At 36.3% G+C, this 23890-nt stretch overlaps 1 protein-coding gene and 2 long non-coding RNA genes across 4 annotated transcripts; 2 read left to right on the top strand and 1 right to left on the bottom strand.

Moving 5' to 3' along the window:
• Positions 1–3: 3 nt before the first annotated feature.
• Positions 4–10605, top strand: LOC123315811. 2 transcript variants are annotated; one of them, XR_006538002.1, is made up of 3 exons: positions 4–145; positions 196–652; positions 10385–10605. It is a non-coding gene; the product is annotated as an uncharacterized LOC123315811 (long non-coding RNA). The 2 variants fall into 2 exon arrangements; XR_006538001.1 differs by lacking the exon at positions 10385–10605 and having other exon boundaries at positions 196–785.
• LOC123315806 (mitochondrial-processing peptidase subunit alpha) lies at positions 2759–23612 on the bottom strand. Its single transcript, XM_044901664.1, has 9 exons — positions 23458–23612; positions 23166–23398; positions 22913–22992; positions 22233–22511; positions 17769–18053; positions 17392–17597; positions 15910–16075; positions 3105–3237; positions 2759–3047 (listed from the first exon to the last, which is right to left on the bottom strand). The coding sequence occupies exons 1-9, from the start codon at positions 23511–23513 to the stop codon at positions 2875–2877; spliced, it is 1611 nt and encodes a 536-aa protein (XP_044757599.1). The 5' UTR covers positions 23514–23612; the 3' UTR covers positions 2759–2874.
• LOC123315812 lies at positions 10768–12539 on the top strand. Its single transcript, XR_006538003.1, has 2 exons — positions 10768–11052; positions 12025–12539. It is a non-coding gene; the product is annotated as an uncharacterized LOC123315812 (long non-coding RNA).
• Positions 23613–23890: the final 278 nt, after the last annotated feature.

Raw genomic sequence — 23890 nt, 5'->3', positions numbered from 1 at the left:
ACGGTAACCTTGACTTTGCGATATGGTCGATAATCACCGGAGTCAAATTTATAACTATTACAATTAAAAGGTTCAAACAGATGAGATAGTGAAATATCTCCAGAGATTATTTTTCAACCATTAACCTTAAAAAATCGAATGTTTGGTAAGAATATTTTAAATATAATTATCATAATTTGGGAATTCAATCCACAGATTCTGTATAAAAACAATGACAACAGAGATATGGAGAAAGAGGAGGATCTTTCAAGATTGATGCTTAGAAAATGGAAAAACAAGTCTCTGGAATAGTATTATTGTTTTCATACAGATTAGGTACAGACAGTACAAATTGTACCTACTATATCCCCCAATTCTGGACAAAAATTCTCAAAACCTGACAACGCTGGCGTGTTCGCTTTTCGCATTCAAGGTGGTAGTAAACTAGTGGGCAAAGATTATAGAGTTAACCCACACCCGTCTTTAAGGAGGACTATAGACTGCTGTGGTTAAACTATCTTTGCTAGTGGGTACTCTGCATATACAACCCAGTGGGTGCTAGTGGATAGTGAAGTAATGAGGAGGAGAACGAAAATTCAATGGAAAATCCGCTAGAGTACAGAGTACTCGATTATTTGAAACACTAGATTATTCCCAAAACTACACTACAGAGGTAGTAGCTTTTAGAGGTTCTTTTAAAGTTCAATGTTTATGTACAATCACAATGTCAATTGTCATGTCCAATGTTTGTCTATTGTCGTATCAATGTAAAATATGGAAGAATGAGTATAAGAGTGTTTAGCATACAGGGTGTTTCATTGGAGGAGGTAAAGCGGAGACCTAAGCCTTAAAATGAAAGCAATACCATTGAGTATATATTAATACTCCATGCCAATACTCAATATGTTGGAAACTAATTTATAACATTAATATGTTTGCTTGATTCCACATTTCTGAGTCTTCTAAGAATTGATTTTATGCATCCATCCAAGTTCACTTTTTGCACCAAGGGGCTTGCTTGCTTGCTTCAATGCTTCTGCGGCCGCATGTTATGTGAGTATTTTCCATACTACGTGCGCCCTATTCAGAACCGACACTATGTTTCATCCAACTTGCTTCATGATAATGGGGATTCTTTGGCCCTCCATCATATTCCATATGCGCTGTACATCTCGATTCGCTGAGCCATATCTTAAATCTTACCTATCTTAACGATCCTCCATTATCTCTTATAACTTGTGAAAGTATCTGCAGCACTTCATGTGACTTATATATTGAATAAACAATATTTTTGCACAAAAGTTTAAGGTGTTTTAACTCATATTCTTCCTAACTTTCTCAATTCACTATGTTACGCCATTACTAGCGATACTAGTTCTGTCAATTCAGCTCGACATTAGCCTCCAATGACGTCATCACCATTCCGACGAATTGAAGGTCGCTAACTTCTCATTCATATTTTGGCATTGATACCTTGGCCCTGATACGACACAGAGGAACAGCGACTTAATATATTCCACTGCTTATTTTTATGTCCTTTTATGAATAATAGAATTTTTGCATAGGGAATATGTCTCTTCATTAGGGGCTACATCAATGTTGAAACGGCCCGACTACGATCCGACACATACACCGAAATCGAATTTGACATCAATCAATGTGTCCAACTCAATCGTTTGATACCATTTTCACCTCAAAATTCGAAAACTACAAATATTTGGATAAAATTATAATGAATGATTTATGTGGCTGATACCTACTTTATAAAACTTGGATATCAAGCAATGGTTTTAGTGATCTTTGAGACATTGGATCCATAATGATTTTAAGATTCCGACTTTAAATTCGGAATTCAACAAAACCAAAGCACATTTTGCGTTAAATTTTCTGACCAAAATGGGGTATTTTCCTAAAACTCAAAAAAAGAATTAAAAATTATTTTTGGAAACCATTTTCCATTGGTTAGTCACCACATAAAAGGTTCCACTCAAAATTCAGTAGGAAAAAAAATATAGCCTTTGAAAAAAAATATGTGAGAGCTTGTGACGTAGAATGCCTTTACTAGAGTCTAGTAATTTTTGTGAATTCGACAACATCGGAACTGATCAAGAGGATATTATATAGAACTTGGAACATAAATGCATTTATGTATTTATGTTCCAAGATACAGAATTATATCTTCCTGAAACCGATGACAGTTTCTGACATTGTTTTAAACGTTCTTGTCAGATTGTTATAACTTGTGGAAATGGAGTCGAATTTTTCAAAAGCAAGCAGTGAAAATTTACCACCTGTAAACTTTTTCATATTGATGACTTTAGGAACCTATAAAATATATCAGCAATGCCTTCTTTCATCAACAATAACAGCCCAAGGAAGATCGAATATCAACTGACAATAAACAACCATAGACTCAATAATATATTATCAAGTCTATGGAGATCAGAAAACATTGATGAGAGTCATTGATGGCAATACACAACCATAGACGCAATAATATATGGAGATCAGAAAATTTGATGAGAAACATTGATGAGTGTTCCAACGATGCCGGATTGTAAAAGTGACGTAGAATGTTTCTGGGAGAATGCCTCCGCGATGTGAATTTCCGTAATTAAAAACAGGCTAAATACAACTGTTAAAATAGAAAAAAAATACTTTTCCATATATTTGAGATATGAGGATTTCGTTGATATATATTTTGAAATTTAGGAAAATACCCCATTAGGTGACAGAAATTGATTTTGAATTTCGAGAGTATCTAACTAAAACAATCAACTCACAACAGAAAGTTTTATTTTTAAACAAACAAAATTGAAACAATCATGCCACAATTATAAAAATTGTACAATATATGTATGAATTTTAAATTACATCTCTCTTCACATCATCAACTTATCTAAAGAGCGATAATCTTTTAGTTGGCATTCTACCTTCAGTGTCCAGAAGACCTGCTTGGATAAACTGAAGTGAAGGCATTTTTTTCAAATCGCCCCTTGCAGCTACGGCGGGATCAGAAGTTAGAAGTCTTTTTGCTACAGCAGTTATATCATCTTTGGTAACTTTTTCTGAAATGAAGAAACCAGTTTTTATTCAGTTAAAGATAACAGTAACTGAGCTTCAACCTATTTGTTCAATGAAATATTCAGGTCTTTTTCTGTGTCCAGTTGCTAAAACTTGTCTTCCTACATCCTCGAAAATCACTGGTCTGGATTCCAAATTCATCAATAACATAGACTGTAGTTGAGTTTTGGCCCTCTAGAGAAAAAAAAGGGTAAAGAAGTTAACATTTCACTTGCTGCTTTATTTCCATAAATAATTATAATGGGGGATTATGAAGGGTGAGTCACCGCGATGGCCAATTAGGCCCGGCGCAAATAGAAACGCAGGTTGGTGAGGTGACGCAGGGTGACGCAGCTTTTTCCTGCGATGCACGTACTATCTGACAAGTCACTGTCACGCTTTATTTGCGCAGTATTGGTCTCTTCTATGTTTTACAAAAACTCACTCTGCGTCACCTCACTAACCTGCGTTTCTATTTGCGCCGGGCCTTAGACGTTTATGGAAAAGTAATCAATTCTGTGTTGAAAAATGTTGTGGTTTACGACAATGAAATTTCTCCCTGAAATAATTTCAAGCTTTTGCATTTTTCAGTTATACCGATAATAGCCTACTACTTCCATATTTCAAACCCCACACCCATTATATCATTGCAATATTAGACAGGTGATTTGATCGAAATCACCCAAACTCAACCGTTTATGAGTAATCGGAATTCTCATGAAAAAAAAAATGTGGAAACTCAAGGTCGCGTGTTTTAGCTTTTAGGAGGTTCTCCAAAATAATTTTACTCTTTTTTAATTTCTCTATTATGTAGTATTGTAACACTACATATTTGCAGCTGGGACCAAAAATGTAGAGGTTGTTTTTATAAAAAACCATCATAGTGTTGGACATATCAAAAATCAAGATTAATTATCTCAGTCGATTCTGCATAGAAAAAAACCTAAATGATCCCTTCGCCCAAAAAGGACACTTTCCTAGTTATCAAAGAAAACCTTGACATAAAAGAAAAAGCATTTCTTGATTAATCTGTGACTTCCAAAAACCATAGAAAAAAACTGAAATTCGATGTTTCCATGAATAATTTCGACATTTCATGAATTGTAATGAATTCTCAACAGTCCCAAAAAACAATTTACCAGATTCAAATCATAAAATGTAAAAATTATCCAGAGAAAAATGTTTTTTTGATAACTCTTGAAAGTTTTCATCTAATAACGCACTAGTAAAACTAGTGCTGCACTTGATCACAGAAGATCAAATATGAATTGTAATTTTATTGCTCTGTTTTTATAGCATGCACTCCAAGCGAACCATTTTTACTGTTGAAATTTATTATTACAGCGAATTCCATCGGTAGAACTAACTTAGATCCTTTGGAATTATTGTAATGACATCGAAATATGCACTCGCACTACACTAGTTTCATCAATAGAAAACGAGAAAAGTTATTCTCGTTGCGAAATCAGATTGCAGCGCTAGGGTGAGCAGATAGTGAACTAATCTATGGTTGTTGTTGTTATTGTTTTCATAACCTTAAACCAGAGATTATAGAGTAGAAAGATAGGAAACGAAGCGACTAAATATAGTGACTCTATCAAATACAGTGGCGACAATTGGAAATTTAGCAAGGATATGGCGGTTTAGAAGCAGAGATTTCAATGCTATGATCTCTAATTCGGAATGCGGATTGGCTCACGTCACGTCACGTGACCTAATCCGCCATATTCTTGCTAAAACGATGAAAAACGAGATCACAATTGTCGCCACTGTCTCGTTAGAGTCACTGTACGACTAAATACAGTAACTCTATCAAACACAGTGGCAACAATTGGAAATTAAGCAAGAATATGGCGGCTTAGAAGCACATATTTCAATGCTATGATCTCTAATTCGGAATGCGGATTGGCTCACGTCACGTCATGTGACCAAATCCGCCATATTCTTGCTAAAACGATGAAAAAAGAGACCACTGTGTTTGATAAAGTCACTGTACGACTTAAGTGATGTGAGCGTCATCTGTGTTTCAAATGTGTTTTTAAGGCCCTAAGACTGGTTAGAATTTTAATTCGAGGGAAATATGAAATTTTGCGAGATGTCAGAGTCATATGGCCATTTTGATCAAACATTTTGAATGTTTTGATTCTCGTATCCAGAGAGAACCTCATATCGCCTTTTGTTTTTCAAGCCCGTTCTAATTGCTGATTATTGAAATTTTTGTCTAATTTCTTGGCAAAAACATCAGAATATCGTTCGAAAATTATTGTATGGTGAAGAACTGTGGAAAAAATAAAACAAATTTTACTAAGGAAAATGGGAATGTAAGTATTAATAATAATAATAGTTTATTAATCCTGTAAGACAAATTAATGTATAGGATAAGTCACAAAAAAGAGAAGGAAAAAAGAAATACATGGATCAACCAATCATATTAACATCATTAAAATAATCTTTAACAGTATAATAACATCTAGTTAGCATCAACTTTTTCACACATTTTTTGAACTTTTTTCCGTCAAGAGATTGGATACTGACAGGCAAGTGGTTGAAGATTTTGATACACTTATACAGAGGAGAACTTTCATATTTTGTTGTTTTGTGCTTAGGAATATATAGAGTTCTCTCACTTCTGGTACCGTATTGATGAAAACTGGACAACTGGACAATATCTTTTTCATTTTCCTTAACATACAAAAGACATTTCATAATGAAGATAGACGATAACGTTAATATATTGTTTTCAACAAATATAGGTCGACAGGACGAACGTGGGGGCATATTAAATATCATACGTAAAATTCTTTTTTGAATTATGAAAGCTCTCCCAACATCCGAAGAGTTTCCCCACAGTAAAATATTATAAGACAAATGGCTATACACTAAACTATAATAAACATTAATCAGTGATTCTAATGGGAGTAAAGCTCTTACCCTACTGATGGCATAATAGGAACTATTTAGTTTTTTACAAACAGAATCAACGTGTACATCCCATTTCAAGTTGTTGTCCACATGAATGCCAAGAAATTTGCTGGCATCTTTAGATAGGATAGCGCTATCATTATGGTGAATAACTAGCTTACGATCACTTTGTACGATTGTGAAGTAAATACATTCTGTCTTATCAATATTAATCATCAGCCTATTTTTTTGACACCAAGTTACAAAACTTTCTAATAGTAATCCGCACAACTCCTGAAGTTCGTCCACCGTTGCTGCCGAAACTACCATTGAAGCATCATCGGCAAACAAACTCAACAAAAACCTCCCCAACGCAGATGAAGGGCGTCCACACTGGAGCAAATTCAGGAACATCGCTTTCAAATTAACTGGGAGATCGTTCACAAAAAGCAAAAAGAGAAGAGGCCCAAGTACAGATCCCTGCGGCACTCCCAGCCTCATATCATGTTCTTCCGATATGGAACTTCCAACCTTCACAAACATAGACCTTCCCTCGAGATAACTCTGGAGCCAATCCAAAAATACACCCCGAAAACCCAGGTTGTAACACTTGTCAATTATAAAGTCAGGTGGAAGACTATCGAATGCTCGCGAAAGGTCAAAGAATAGACCTGCCACATGCAATCCGCTATCGAGACATTCATACACATAATCGACGAAATAAATTGCAGCTGTTTCTGTTGATCGACCAGCTCGGAAACCATGTTGGGCATTATCGAGAATATTGAATCTGTCAAGATATTTCATCATTTGGTTGAACACCAACCTCTCAAACACTTTAGAAAATATACTGAGTAGAGAAATTGGTCTATAGTTTGTGATGTCATGTATATCATTTTTCTTGAAGATTGGGACGATAAGGGCTTTTTTGAGGACCGTTGGAAAGATGCCTGTGCTCACAGATAGATTAATACAGTGAGCAAAATGCTTACAGATGTCTGAACTAATTAGTTTGAGAATTCTGGCAGAAATGGAATCCACCCCTGCGCACTTATTGTTTTTCATTGATCTTATAATATCAGCTACTTCGCTCTCAATCACCGGATGAAAGAAAAATGTTGTATTCAACAATACAGACGTAGTACATGATTGGGATAAGGAGTCCCCATAATAGCGGTGAAGAGTGCTTTCGGTAACTGTAGAGAAGTAATCTGCAAAAATGTTCGGTAGACGCAAGCTGTCATCGATCAAAACACCATCAACAAGGAGTTCAATACATCCATTCTTCCTACCCTTTCGGCCAGTTAGGTTATTGACCATGGACCATACTGTTCTGCTTCTATTGTCGGATCTACCGATGAGCTCATTATGAAAATTTAATTTAGCAGTCTTGATCAAAGATGCATACTCCTTTTTCGCCTTTTTGTATAGTATATAACTACTCTGGCATCTCAAGCTCGAGTGCAACCAATGGAGACTTACAAGTTCACGTTTCGCTAGAATTACTTCTTGAGTGATCCACATATTCACCCTTCGCTTCCTGTTAGCCAGCCTCACCGATGGGCAACATGTCTCAAACGTACTCTTTATAGTATCAACGAGTGCTTGAAAACATCCATTGACGTCAGTACTGTCATAAACACCAATAAAGTCATTAATTGCGATATTAAAAACAAAATTGTCGAGGTTTCTTTGACACAAATTTCTTACAATTTTTGGACCATCCTGTATATATTCAGGAAATATATTATTGTATTCAACTAAAATAGCACGGTGGTCACTCAAGAGAGGTTCAAAAACTTTCACACTAGAGTCAGATAAATCAGCATTAGTCAAGACATAGTCCACCTTTGAGGTGGATGTATGGCCAGTTCTGTCCGTGAATACCCTCGTGGGATCCCGTGACGAAACTTTTAAATCGAAACAATCAAGTAAATCAACAAATAGCTTACGGTTAGCACCTTCAGTTTTGAGAAAGTCCACGTTCAGGTCACCACACACAAAGATAAGGTCAACCAAATTCAAGCAATAGTTCAGGGCGTCTGACAATCTATTGATGAAGACCTCAAACACACCGGAACAGGGCCGGTAAACACTTATAATGCCTAGACGGATATCGTTGGCCGTCATAATAATTCCGCACATCTCGCAATTCATCTCGTCTGAAAAATTCGACACATGCAAAGTTTTTGTTTTAATACCGGTTTTCACATAGATCATCGATCCCCCGTGGGCTCTACAGGGGCGACAGTAGTATTCAGCTAGAATATACCCAGGTATAGTCATTGTACTGACATTTTCGGGACTGCACCAGTGCTCCACAACACTCACAACATCAGGACAATATTCAGCGAAAAGCAATTCCAGGCCTTCTAGTTTATTAGATACACACTGGATATTCAGCTGCAGAAGTCTAAACACCTCAAACTCAGCAAAATCTATTCCGCCGGACGTATCACCCTTTTGGGATGAAAAAAATGATTAATTTTGGCGTTGTTTGGCCAATTAGAACTATTTAGGGCTTTTTCATGTTCAGAGCTTGGAATAAGCACCTTAAACGATGAGTAGCTGTCGGGGTATTTCGAGGTGAGCTTCTCACACTGTACGGTAGAAAATTTTTGATTCAAAAATTCCTGTAAATCTTTTTCTGTTGTCTCTGGTTTTAAATTAGAAACATGGAATATACTGGACCTACTAATGCCCACAACGGATGTACTTTCCGAACTTCCAACAACTAGAGCTCTGACACGTTTTCGAGGTTTCTTACGAGAAACAATATTCCATGTATCCCCATCATTTTCCTTAGCGGCTAGAGTGTTGTCAGCCTGCGATCCAAGGGAAACCTGAGTTTGAATAACCTCCGTCACTGTTTGTGCAGGAGCAGAAGTTTCAGCATCCGCAACATGTAAATGCGGGACTCGTACATTATTCGATCGCGAATCGCCAGAAGCACGCGTTACAGTACCCGAGCGGGGATCACCGCCCGGCGCCTCAGAGATTCTAAACGATGATGATTCACTGGCACATTTGTTTATGTTTGTGTTATTAGTCTTTTTTCTTAGTTTATCAATCTCGACATTCTTTTTCTCGATTTCTCCTTCGAGTGTTGAAACCTTGAATCTTAATAGAGAGTTATTCTCCATCAGCAAAGAATTTTTTGCTTCTAACTCTTTGATTATTTTAATGAAAAGATCTTGTTGCGTAGATTCACTAGATAGATAATTCTTGTCGGAAAACTCGGGTACTGGAGACACATTACCCGTGTTACAATCTATGGCGGATAGGAAATCACAGTCACAGCACTTCCCTATTTTACTGGCACAACCAGGATGGTATGATTTAAGGCAAACATTGCACTTTATGGTACTCCTGACTATCGTTCGTTTACAAACAGCACATTCAGGAATTACTGATTGGAGAGACTCGCTCGGCACAACCTTCTTCGTCGACATATTGTGATTGAATTATTAAAACTGGTAACATGTGACTCGGTCATTCATTGATTTTTATTTTCAGTGCTACGAAGTGGATAAAATTTTCAGGGCGTAAAGGCCTGCAAACACTACTGACTATATACCATGTGCAGTGAACATTTTACTTCTGGTCGATTGAGACATGTTCATCCACGTAAATTTTTGTATGCAGGAAGCATCCCTTACATGAAGGGCTCATTTAGGGGAAATTATGACTTTTATACCTCCATTCAAAGATTTTCAATTGCCTTCAATATATTCAGAAATGCAAAAGTTTAATGGATTTCGATTTGAGAATCGGGTGACTGTCAAATTGTTGTTTGGAAAGTCAAAGTCATAAAGAGATCATACCATGAAGAAATCATAAAAAATCATGAAGAAATTATACTGACGGGCTTGAATACAGGTCTTGTATACCTCTGTAAGTTTTTTTTTCAATTGTGGTTCTGAAAATTTTGTAATATGTAAGTAACGGAAATGTGTATTCTATGACGGTGAATTGAACATTGGTTCATATCAATTTCTGATATAAATTGTACAAATTCAACTCAGTTTATTAATTCAAAACGTTTTCACAGAAAAAACACCTTTGACGTTCCTATAATAATAATAATAATTTATTCACTATGAAAAAAAATTTCTACAGTACAAACAATATATAAAGTAATATGTGAACAAATAAAAAGATGAAACGACATCACAGGAGCTCCAGCTAGAAGCCATCGCTTGTACGTGTTGTCATATCGTGAAAATTCACCCCTGATGAGTGAACAAAGTGAACGCACACTCCACACATTCTACCCCAGTAAAAAATTTTTTTGATTAATTTTTAATTTATTTATTCATTTTTTTTTATTATTATCATATTCATATTCAAAGTCTTCTAATATCACAATTTTTCTTTTCTTTTTCTACTCATCTATATCCAAACATTGTTGATGAAATTATGTAGTCTTTCTCTTCCGTAGCACAGTATCCAACTCCTTCATATTCCCTTGAACAAACTGACATTATTTATCCCTAAGATGTAGGCAGGAAGTTGATTGAACAGTTTCGGTGCAAGATAATTACATTGTCGCTGGCCTATAGTCTTCCCACATCTAGGTACACTCAAGGAGCCTAATCTCGTTCTGGTGTTGTGACAGTGTACAATGGGCTTAAAAGCAATTTTGGATTTCAAGCATATTCAAACAGAATAGCTGTCTCACATCGAGTATCTCGGTCTCTTCATACAACTTATCGTTAGAGAAGGTAATTGGTTTTTCATAGATAAGCCTTAGGAATCCATCTTTGAATAAGGCTCAATTTTTTCAAGTGAACATCACTCACACCCCCTCAACTGATGATTCCATATGTCAGATGCGACTGGACTAATGCAAGATATATCAATTTGAGGTGTTTTAGATCAAGTTAATCCTTCAAATATTTTATTTTATATAGAACCCCTCTCAACTTATTAACTATATTTTTTACTTGTAGGTCCCACCTCATGTAACGGTCAATGATCACACCCAAATACTTGACCGACTCTGCCTCCAGGATGTAAGAGTCAGTACCGGCCGTTAAAGGACCCATAGAAGGCAATCCACTGGAGTATGAGCAAAAGGGCATATATCTTGTTTTTTCTAGGTTTAGGGTGAGTGTGCTAAAACTCAGCCAATCCTTCAGAATTCTTATGTCGGCTTCAGTTTCTGATTTCAAGCTTTCCCAAGATTCTGACTCACAAAACATTGAAATATCGTCCGCATAGCCGAGAATTTTGCCCTTGATTCCGAGATTCAGCAAGCTGTGAACAACAAAGGTCCGAACACAGTCCCCTGTGGAACCCCGTAGGTCACATACACGGGATCACTCATCTCACCATCAACATCCACCCTCTGTTCTCGATCAGTTAAATAGCTCTTTAATAAATCATAAATCTTCCCTCTAAAACCATAACTGTCCAATCTTTTTAGTAATTTTTCGTGAGAAGGCTTTAGAGAGATCAAAGAAAACACATAATGATACATCTGTCTTGTGAACTGTAGATGTGAGACGTAAGGTGATAAAGTGCATCTTCCGCTGACTTCCCCTCCATGAATCCAAACTGGCGCTGCGAAATGATCCCATATTTAACACAAAAATCTGTTATTCTCTTTTTCAATATTTTTTTCCATTACTTCCGCGATATTAGATACTAAAGATATTGGTCTGCAGTTCTTCATTTCTTGTTTATTTCCACTCTTGAACAGAGGTTTCACAATTCCAATCTTCAGCCTTTTCGGAAAGTATCCCTTATTAAAACAGCAATTTATCAAGTGGGTTACAGGGATTTTCACCTCATCAGATATCTTCTTCAAAGTTTCTGATATTATGTTATCATGTCCGGGAGTTTTTTTTAGTCCTAGCTGCATTATTGTCCTATGCACTTCTTCCGTGTCCGTAGGCAAGAGACACATGGAGCTCTGTACATTTTTATCATTCTCTCTATAGTTCTCTGGTATTATAATCTTTTTTGCGTAATTTTGACCTAATGAGCTAAAATATTTATTAAAATTGTCAGAAATTTCCTTCTTATTTTCCAATACTGTACCTTCTATCGATCTGATTTTATCAATTTTTGTTTCAGGCCTGGATCGATTACATATATAGTCTACACAACCCCAGAGAGCCTTGGACTGGTTAATGTTATCTCTTATCAATTTTTGTGCATATGTTTTCTTCGCAATATCCATTAATTTAGTTAATTTGTTCTTATATGCCACATATTCCGACCCCTCTGTGATCCCTCTGTACGGCTTTATACAATAGTTGTTTTGTATTAATTGATGTGACAAGAGCATTAGTGATCCATTTTTTCTTTTAGTATTCTGTTATTTCATTCTCACACTTTTTGTACTTTCTTCTAAATATTTATTAATTTTATCAATAAAGTAATCAGTTTTATCGTCTATATTTTGTGAAAAATAGAATTTTTCCCACTTCTCCATTTTCAGTGCGGTCTTCAGTGCTGAATAATCAATGAACTTTCTAATGCTATCATGCATCCTCGATGAATCTTCCGATTTTCGATTCAATTCTATTGTCAATGCTATAGGATCGTGGTCAGTTATGGAGTACTGGAAAATATACGACTGAATCTTCCTATGCATCTTTGTTCTAACGTAAAAATGATCAACACAAGTTTTGCTCCGCGGTCGAGTGCACTGATTAATATAAAACTCATAACCAAACGCACTCATAATGTTCTTATATTCCTCACAGAAATCCGAATTCGACAATAAATCTATATTTATATCTCCCGTTATAACATGCATGCCATCTCCTCTTACGGTTTGTAGGTATTGTTGTAGATCTTCGTTGAATTTTTTCGGACAGGTACTTGGAGATCTGTATATAGCCGAAAGGGTAATTGGCCGTGATCCAATATCCGCTGAGACTTCCAGTAACTTAAGGTCTCCTAGTTTTTTTACTTCATGTGTGAAATGGATATTCTCCTGTATGTAAACTATGACTCCATCATTCTTGTTTAATACACCTTCATTATATAACGTGTTAAAACCATCAATCTTTACTACATGCAAATCATAGACAAGAAATGTTTCAGTGAGAACAATAATCTGAAACTTCAGCGAGACCCTATTCGAAAACAAAACCAATTCATCCATATGCTCCATTATACTCCTTATATTCAAGTGCAAGATGTTAAGTGGTGTTTGCTGTTTTGGCGAAAAGTCAGTTATATCAGGTACTATGTTTGCAAGAATTGGTATATTATGGAACTCTCTTATGTATGGATCCATTTTAACAGAAAAAGAACTCAATGGATACTAGACAAAAGAATAGATAAGTTTTATGCGAATATGTATGTATCTTTTTTATATATATAATTTTTTTTTATTATTACTATATTTTTTTATTTTTTCTTATTCTTTATTTTATTTGACAAAAAAAAACCAGGTGAAATTAGGGTAATCTGTGCCAGTTACTTCAAGTAATCCTTCTGCAAATTAGAGCAAAGTCTAGTATTCTTTCCGATATTTTTCTGGAGACCTTTATCAGTTATTGGTCTTTTTTCAGTTGTTTGTTTATTCGATGTACCAGATACCGGTGTGTTAGGCTGTGGACCTACTTCCGAAATTTCTTCCCTAGCTCTAGTATAGAGAACTCCAGTCTGCTGTTCGATATTTTCAGACCGCCCAACAGGGTCCTGAGTTGGTGTCGCCGGAGTACTGTTAGGTTTGGTGTTTTTCTTTTGGGGCTCTCGCAGTTCACAAATAGAAAACTTCTCATTATTGATAATAAGTTTACCTCCCCTAATGTAACAAGTTTCACCCTTCTCCCTTTCCTGAATCAAAAATTTCCTTAGTACCCGATGTTCGTCTCGCTATTTTTCTGTTAGGTCACTTGCAATAGCGATACCAGTCCCTTTAAGTTTCTTACTGTTCTAAATAACTTCAACCTTCTTAAGGTACGAAATGAATTCAATCTTTACCGGTCTGTTCGATCTCTTACCCAGACAGAATAAATCATTTATATCTTCTTTGTTAACTTCAATCTCCAGCAGCCTACTGAGTTCAGAACAAACAAAATCCAGACCGATATCCTCACTCGGCGCGGTCCATCCAAAAACGACAATATTATTTTTTCTAGACCTTCTTTCAAACTCTTCAACCTTTTGTTTCAGAATTGCGTTCTCAGATTCAAGCTGACGAAATCGGAATAGCTCCAGCAATATGTTGGATTCAGAAGCCTGAATGCTATTTTTTATTTCGGTTTTAACATTATTTATTTAGCAGATAACCATGTACTCTTGTATCCTAGTCAAAGCTCTATTCGTCCATAATTTCAAATTTTTGTAAATTTTTCATAAATTGCAAATAAAAATTTATCACATCCAACACAGCGTATTTCATTGAAACCAATCGATTCCAAACAATGTTCAGACATCCTGGTCACAAAACAAAACCATCCATTTGTTTTGTCGCTCAGGATGTTTGTTTTCTGGTCTCAACAAGGTCAATATTGGAATTCAATACAAGGAATAGAATTCGAATTTCGCGCCCCTCAATTATAAAACAGAAAACTGTTATTGAACAGTTTTTCTGTATTGATAATACGATTTCAGCGCCATCTCATTGTAAAATGTGTTTTCAGTGGCCAAAATGTAGTCGGTTTTTAGTATTAGCGATATGAGGGCGTTTCCTATCTTTCTACTCTATAATCTTTGCCTTAAACAGGTTAACACGGTTTTCTGACTGTTGAGTTTGAATACGTGTTTTGTTGTTTAAGACCCGGTACTTTCACATTCGAATACATTTTAATCACATTCAAAATGTCAATCATTTCCTATCTGAAGGATAGCTTATTTCGGTGCTTGCAGATGAAATTATTTGACGAAAACAATTCTATGAAAACACGGTATACTACTTTTCACTGATTAATGTAAAATAAGACACCGCATTGTAGAAATTGTCATAATTCCAACTAGAAAGCTAATATTTCGTGAAAATCACAAAAAGAATAATCATACATCAAGAATTTAAAAAATTCAACCAATAATGACGTTCCGACATTCGATCTATGACTAATAAACTCTTATTATTTACTGTCAATGACAGATTTATTCGATGAATAACACTATCTGAAACTGAAAAGACTGCATTTTTACTTATGCTAAGAATAAGACTCATCTATGGAATAAATTTAGTTATTCGCAAGTGAAAGTACCGGGCCTAAATAAACCAAAAGTGAATCTAAGGACTTCTTGCTTAGTGCACTATTTCTATGGTAACAACCATATTCGGGTTACTCTGGTTGTAAGCAGGCTTTTTTTTCAACGCGAATAAGGTTTGTACTTGTAACCTCCCTCTTTTTCTACGTAGAATATGAAACAACTGAAACATTAGGAAATATAGGTTGCAATTTGAAAATCTTGAGTTTTGATTAATTTGATATATCCAACTTGATGATCTTTTCATAAACACCCTGTACACTTTTCAGCAAACAGTGTTATAATATTCGAAAGATTGAAAATGGTAAAGATTTCTCTGAAGAAAAACTACTCAGCAAAAATATCAAAAGTGGTGACTTCCCATTTTCACAATGGGCGTGCCCTTCAAAACAGGAAAGTGATAGGTTTTTTCGGTATAACCAGAAGTAGCAGAGGTCTGAATATATGTTAGGAAGAAATTCATTGTCGAAATTTGCACCATGCAAATTTTCAGCATAAAATTATAATTCGTTCTCAATAAACGTCTAATAGGCCATCGCGGTGAATCATCAGCCTGTATATTACTCCTGTTAGGTAGTAAGTAATAGAAGATTTCTTGACCATCTTTAAAGATAATTCACAACAAAAGGAAGAACAAAAATATCAACAGGATGATTCAAAGAAATTATGGGTAACAGGTCTAATTACAATGTGTATTCAAGAAAATACTTTTTTGCCTGATGTTACGAAATGAAAAATATGGTAAGAAAAATATTAAGCTTTTATTATTTTAATTCTTACCCTTAGTTCTTGTTCACCAATATATCCTGTCATGTTAACCAACTCTTTAACCAAAACTTCAACTAGTTCTCTGAGATGTGTCGGAGGAGCACTTGCATGAATGCAGAACAAACCAGTATCAGCATAAGCATGATTGTATGCTGTTGCACTGTACATCCAGTGATACCTGAAAAGGGAATCAAATTGAAAATTGGTAGAAGGAAACGCGGCAGACCAAAAAAATCCTGGAACGGTACGATCAGGGGGGGGGATTTAAATACTGATGACGTTCTGCACAGATGGGTGTGGAGGAGGGTGACGGGAAGGCGGCAATAGGCTGTATTTAGTTATATATTACAATGTAACTTCATCCTGTAAAAATTGAATATACAGGTTAAAAAAATTATCTTGGAAATTTAGGATTCAGTGCATAAGAGATAATACGCCAGTGGGCCAGCGCAAGATTTGAAAAATATGAGACCTCTGAGATCTAAGAAACATTTAAGGAGAAAATATAGTACATATTCGGTATGCTAATCAAAAGTTTTATAGGCACAACCTTCCATTTTCAACCCCAAACCCCCTACAGCCCCCCATATTATACACAATGTGTTAATACATAAAGTTTCAATTAATCCTTAAAGCGTTTCCTTTCAGTGCCCACCCCTTTCACCAATCAAATTCTACATGCTACCCTCAAAATACGTCACCCTCACCCCCGCACCACCACCCCGTGTTTTTCATACTTCATTGTGGCTAACTTCCACTATCGTAGCTATGGATCTTGTGCTTGTTGTTTCTAGACTATTTTCAGAATCTCTTCCTAGATATGTATTTGCTAATGGAGATCTGGCAGGCTATACGACGTATGCATGGGGATTCCTTCAAAAACCGGTGTTGTGACAAATTCTCGAAAGTAAAAAACCAAAACGATCGATGAGTTGTGTGACGGTACCGTTCAAATCAATATACTAACTGAAGTCGTAATGAATCATCTGATCCAACCACGGCTGGGCGTTTCTCTTGGGCATTATCAGTCCCGTATTCATTCGAAACTTCACTGAATTCCTTTCAAATTTAATAAGCATAACGACAACCAGAGTCATGTAAAGTTTTTAGGGTCGGGATATATTTACTTTGTGGATTTGGGACAGTTTCGTGGGTCGATTAGGCACAATTAGCATAAAAAATATCTAATGCGATGTTTAACTGGCTTTGAATCTCAAATATATGAGTTCAACAATTTACTCACTGTGCAAAGAGGAGAGCTGATAGAGTCGCACATTGTGTGTAGCTCATTCCGAGCACTGAACGCCATATTGTAATATCGAGATAACTCAACTTGATGGCGTAGAGAGGTGACTTTGAGTTACTGTGTTGGGCAAGAGCACTTACTGAGTTACCTATCACTATTCATTTTTGGTCGAATGAATACTTTTTTCAACAATGAATAGTGAAAAATTGGAAAAGAATGATTTTATGTCCAATTGAAATTGAACTCACCTATTAAGAACGTTTGTATAAAGACGAGTGTACATCCCTTTTCCAGGGCCACCTGCACTAAACGAACCTCCACCTCCCATCATCATATTAAGGACACACATAGCAATAAAATCTTTGTCTTGATGAGAGCATCCTTCTAATCCAATCATCACATGGGACAGAACAGGCAAACCAGCAGATGCAAATTGTGGTATATCACATTCTTCCTATGTCAAAAATTATATCAAAATAAATCTTCCATAACCTAGGAGCTCAATTCTTGTACAACTTTACGTCAAAAATTATACGTCGTACGATTGAAATTGAATGTACTGAACTAACCTAACATAATCTAACCTCGAAAAATCTCAATATCGTTTAGTAATGAAAATACCTACCGTTTCCATTCCTCCAGTGTATTGTGCTATGCTGTCATCTGCACCTATTATATTTGAGGTTTTGTATAAACCATTTTCTGTCTCCCATATGGGTTTTTGGTCAACAAAGTACTTTTGCACTGCATTACAGAGTGTTTGATGTTCTACACCGACGCCAGCTACAACCATCCTCTTGGGTAAATAATGCTGACTAAGATATGTGAATAAGAGTTCCCTATTTATTTTTTCGAGATTTTTTTGGGGGCATAACTTGGGCAATCCCAATGTGTTATTTCGATAGGCTGCCTGAAAATGGAAAAACGATATGCATATGAGATGAATACTTGAACATTAAACTGAAAAACTGATTTTTTACTCGGACGACTTGTGCCAAATAGCACAAACGTTGACATTAAAATAGATTGGCCTTAATGTTGGCTCAGCTAAACTTAGATTAACAATTTACATTTATACAGATTATGAAAATTTAACGCCGAACATATGGAATGCCATAAGAAAGAAGAGGACTACAGAAGAGCAATCCTCCAGTGCGAGAATAATTTTATTACAGGTGATGAATTATTTAATATCCAACTGGACTGCTCCATAATTTGATTTGACCCACTTACTTTTGTGAGCTACGAGAATCTCGAGGTAATGGCAATCGGCAAATCCAAAAATCTAAACGCCGCCCATCAGATGATAAATTAACCTCGGATTTAGGTTATATCGAAGAGAAAAAACAACTGAATCGTACGTATAAAAACCGATGCTATGAAACCTGCCGTGCCCCTCCTTATTCCAACGAGGATTCATGTGCCAGACGGCGATAAGCGCCGCGATATTTATATTAGTCCTTCTATATCGACACCAAATAACTTCTTTTTCAGAATTCAGGGAACACGCCGCGCTCGAGGGAGATATTAATTAAGATACAAAGGAGTGTATCGACAAGGTATTCACGCTTCCTTCAAATCGAATGTATGTAGGTACTCCATCTGGGACGCAAGCGAGCTTTGACTTAATGCTCAAAATTAACTCGTATACCTCACCAGGGGTAAAACGACACGAGATTATTTGTTTACTCGATCTCGGGCGGAACGATCACAGAGAATCTTGTAGAGGATTTTTCAGAAGGAACAACATTCTGACGCTGCCAGGGTTGTTTGTATTCAGGTCTTTGTGTTTTATTCGCACGCATCCAGATCTCTTTTCACAATTTTCTAATTCGAACGATACTAGAAGGATGGTGCCTTACCTCCTCCCCAAATGTTCGCTTACTCTCACGCAGCAAAGCTGCCAATATAGTTGTATGCGATTTTTTAATGCTCATCCGAGATCACTTCAACAAACCAACAATATGCGTTTATTTAAGATAAAGTTACGCAAGTTCATACTCAATATGGAACCCCATAATGTAGAGGAATTTTATAATTATTGTCGGTCAATTAAGGACTAATAAATCTGTTTTGACTCGTTTCAATTTCATCACTGTATTTCACATATATGTATCTGTGATAATTGTTGAAATAAATATATGTTATGTTAGGTACTCCACAACCAACTATATCAGAGCCACCAGAAACCGACTATCCTCGAAAGGTTACTGCTCCGACAGACCAGAAGTTTTCCTACAGAAACTCAAGTAAGACCATAAATACCGCGGGTTGGAATGAATATTACTCTCGACACTCCGCAAATAAGATTCATACAGAGATTTACTAAGTGTTTCCAAAAATCGCGCAATCTGGAGAGCTCGGCCTAATCCCCGCTTTCCCGGGATCTTCCATGAGCTCTCTTTTTCTCACGCACCATCCTAATGAGTTCGCCATTAAACCAGACCGGGAACTTTGTGCTTTGTTTAGATTTCAACGGTATGAAGCGATATAAGCCACTGTATACTGCATGATAAAATTCACTCACGGATCTACCAACATCATCTACCCCGAAATTCCAATCCGCAGAAGCCAAGAAGTTATTCAGGCTATCCGCAGCCGTTGTTGCACCACAACCAGCATCTGTCGAGATTGGAAACTGTAAACTAGTATGATGTAGACCAGGCGTCTGTGAAGGGTCTGAGGCTTTGTTGACAAATTGTTGGTAAAAACCAGGTCAAGGTATGTCCCGCGACCATTTGGAATCTCACAAACCTGGATCGAATTATCAATGTGTAAGTAATTAGACATCTGAGCGCAACTCTCATCATTTTCACCAAGAGAAAAGCGATCACCGAAGAAACCATCACCACTTATATTGTAGTCACCACAGATGAACAATTTAATATCCGTATATCGCAACAACCCTTCCACTGCCAGACCATGCGCCGTGTAAGACTCCTAGCCTGTTTTTGGCGGAAAAAAAACAACGACCCTAAACTCTTCGGGACCCTCAATTAGCAAAATAATCGTTTAACACTGTTAAGGATAATAATTATTATATTCGAATCAACAGATCCCTCACAGTAAAAGTGCATTTCATGTAGTTCCATCATTCATCCATTGCTGCATCCCGTTACCGGGAATGAATCTACAAAAAGACACAAAAAAAGTTGTAAATTCTTAGGGCTAATTGCGACTGTGTGCCGTCCTGTGACTGAAGAGAACCAAGCGTGACCTACAGATCCTTTCACACTCCGGGCATGGATAGTCACCAACCAGATCTGGCCGCAGCTTTGTCCTTCCCGAGTCTCCATCACGCATGCAGCGGAAGAATCTAGACAATGTTGACGGAGATTGAGATAATGTGAACTAAGCATTCGACTTTGTCGATTAATTAGAAGTCTTCCTTTCTGCTTCCTAGAAAATACAATTGGATAAATAGCACCGCCTGGAGATTCGGAACTTGTATTAAAGTTTCTGTCCGAACGACACAGATAATTATTCGGACATATTTCGGATTCCTAGATATCAACATCAATCCATTTTTCCGTTAAAGGTCGTTAAAGATCGTGAGATGAGTGCAGCAGCTAACCATAAATGTTGTTCAATTCGGTGCCTATATCTCCCATGTTGTTGTGATAGTACGCCAAAAGTAGTCGGCTGGCCATGAAAATTTGACACTTTTCACACTGGGTACATTCGGGATTCGCATCTGAGATCTGAGAGATTTTCTGTCACATGAAAAAACGTTCAAGATCCAACAGATTTTACAAACTTAACCTCAAATAATTAGAGATTTATCATGAGTGTGTTCATAAACTTACTCCGAGAGTAGAGTATGAGTATGATCATGCTCAGAGAGCATACTCTGAGGAACTAAAAGTACGTTTGTGAACGCTTCCGGTAATCAGGGCTTACTCAGAGCTTGCTCTGAGTAAGTTTGTGAACGCAACCCATAAAGTAAGTCAACACACATGGGTGTGTTCTGTGAGATTTATTTTCTTGTTTTTTTCCGGTTGTTCGTTAGTTTTCTGTATTTTTTTCATCAATATTTAGGGTTTAGCGGATTAACCGATCAACAAGGAATGGAGACCGCTCTGAAGGCCATTGTGGCAATAATTCATGGCCACTAAATAATGTTGTTTGATATTGATGACGAAGAGGAAAATCAAATAATCAAAACTGAAAATTTTTCTGAAGTTTGTTCCGAATTTTCCTGATAGGCAGTTTCAACAACACTTCAAAATGTATCAGCTCCTCATTACCCTTTGAGTTGTTTCTGCCTTTGGTTTCTAGCTAATAATGAATGTTTTCGGTGAATGACATCTATTTTTTTAACCATGACGTGGTCGTTGCTTAAATGTCTGTCAATTTTCCTCAATTATTATTTCACAGACATTAAACCAACTCGTTAATAAGCAACAATTTTGAAATTTTCAAACAGACTTCTCAAACAAACAAATGACCTAACCTCAAACGACCAGATTAATCGCTTTGATCCACTCAAAGATTATCCTTTTGGACTAATAGTTGAAGACTTCACTCAGTTCCATCCAGAAACCCAAATCTGATATTTTCATCTAACCATTTATTCTGAAAAAATTTTCGCAAGAAAGTAATTCTGGCTGCTTTTGTTCACATAAAATTTTACCTCAATTTCAAAATTTTGAAAAGTGATGTCTGTACCCCTTTAAATTCTTAATTCTCTTCCACATAATTGCGAATAGTGTGTTAATTAAGTGTTCATTTTTCAAGTTATAATTCCAAATTAGAAGGTAAAACCATCTTTTCGTGTCTCCCAATAGAAGCAAGTTCACTCACTATCTTCCTGATTGTGGAAACATATAGAATATGTTCAATAACGTCTTATAAATGGTCGATTTTGAAATATCAAGGTTACTTTAAGCATGAGCTAAGACCACTCCTTCATACCATTTCTTTACTTTTTGACAAGCACCTTCCCTATTTATGCAGCGTAAAAAAATTAGAGTTGATAAATTGTTGTGGCAATGTCGGTTTGATATTTACAACATTTCAAGAGTACCAACCTTGATCCATTCTTGTTACAAAAACTTTAAAAATCATTCCAGGATATTGATAATCTTACCGCATGAATCATATCCATTAGTAGGGTCTCTTGTTCAGGCCTCATATTAAGTGTTTCCAATTCGAAATGTATGGATTGCCTTGCACCATCTACCTCTTCCTCTGTTATCAATGGTCTTAGTGTAGCTTCTGCCAATAATTTTATGACCTCTTCCAATCCTGAGGTATAAGCTGAAGCTGCATAAATGAAAGTATCTCTAGATGCTTGACTATCACAGATCCCTCCATGTTTTTCCAAAATATTCAACATTTCATCTTTGTCAGGACAATTAATTGTTGACTTAAAAAAAAATGAGCATTCAAATAAGACCCAAGGACTAAATAATTCATATAATGGCCATTACATGACATTTAACAAAACCTTTGAAAATTACTCTTTATACTATAGAATCAAGTAAGTCTTAGAGATTTTTTCGGTTTTAGAAGAACATGATGAACCTAAATAAATAAATTATTGAACTTTAAAGGATTGGATTCATATATATATAAATATATATGTATATATAGAATAATTATCTATATGAGAAAATTACTGATATTATGAGAAGAAGTTCATTTAAAATAAATTTTATCTAATCTATTCTAAACCAGTTCCTAAGAGAGGTTAGATGTCATGATATATCCTGATATGAAGAAAAGAATACACTTTACCTTCTTTTACAATTTCAATTTGATACTTACATTAAAAGCTAATTTTTCAAGAAAATGAGATATTCCACTGGGATAATGTACTTCATATCGAGATCCTGAATCTATAACAACTAAAGATATTTTTTGTTAGGAATCTTTCTTCAGAAGGTGGATTAGTACTTCAAGTATTTCTACTCAACTACACCCAGTCCGCTAACCATGATCATATGTCACCACATTTGATTGAATGTTAGAACTTAATAACATGCAAGTATTTGGCACTACTGGGCATATACCTATTTACCTCCCACTGTACAAAATTCTCCAAATCTGCTTTCTGAAGCTACAGTGAGTCCATTCGAAAGTACAGTAACCTGCGTTTTCTGTTGTCCCTCTTTAAGATTTGAATAAATAGCCTTTGGTAAATTGGCAACTGGTTGATCCATCGGAGGCATATCTGTTACTTTTTTTTTGGATGGCTCGTTAACGAAGGCCCAATCTGAGTATTTTTGCATCACCATTTGTGATTGCCATAATCTAAATTGCAAGAAATCAAATCAAGCCATTGAATTATTACAGGTTGTAAAATAACTCACTGATTTTTACATTGCCCAATTCCCTTGGTGAGTTCACTGAATGCTCTGAGTGCCATGATAAGTGTTTTCCAATCGTTTATAGGAAATTTTGTCTAACGAGCCTTGTATTCAAATCCCGTCACAGCAAGGTTGAAATCTGAAATCGAAAATTTTGACATAACTATTTCGTGACATACGTGACATCTGACATCTATCAAAGATTCCTCTTCCTCTTCGATATCAGATCTTATCTGAAAAACATAAGCCTACTAGAACTTCTAGTAGGCTATGCTTATATCAAAAAATTAAAGATAAAGGATGATTCATGCTAGACCGTGTCGGAGCCGGGCCGGGACCGACTCCGGGCCGTTCTGTAATCTGTGGGGCCGTTGCAACCGGGTCGTGGCCGAGCGTCCATACATGCCGTCAGTTCAAAGATATTATTGTAATAAAA

Source organism: Coccinella septempunctata, chromosome 6 (genome assembly GCF_907165205.1).
Source record: "Coccinella septempunctata chromosome 6, icCocSept1.1, whole genome shotgun sequence".
NCBI lineage: Eukaryota > Metazoa > Arthropoda > Insecta > Coleoptera > Coccinellidae > Coccinella > Coccinella septempunctata.
Note: the sequence above shows the minus strand (reverse complement) of the source record. Positions and strands in the feature narration are given on the sequence as shown.

Excerpts from the sequence above, each read along its gene's own strand:
- LOC123315806 (XM_044901664.1), bottom strand. The coding sequence starts at position 23,513 with ATGGCACTCAGAGCATTCAGTGAACTCACCAAGGGAATTGGGCAATGT. Across the intron at positions 17,598-17,768 it reads ACACTGGAGGAATGGAAACG|GAAGAATGTGATATACCACA; the intron begins GTAGGTATTTTC and ends TTTTTGACATAG. Across the intron at positions 3,238-15,909 it reads TTGGTGAACAAGAACTAAGG|AGGGCCAAAACTCAACTACA; the intron begins GTAAGAATTAAA and ends TTTTTTCTCTAG.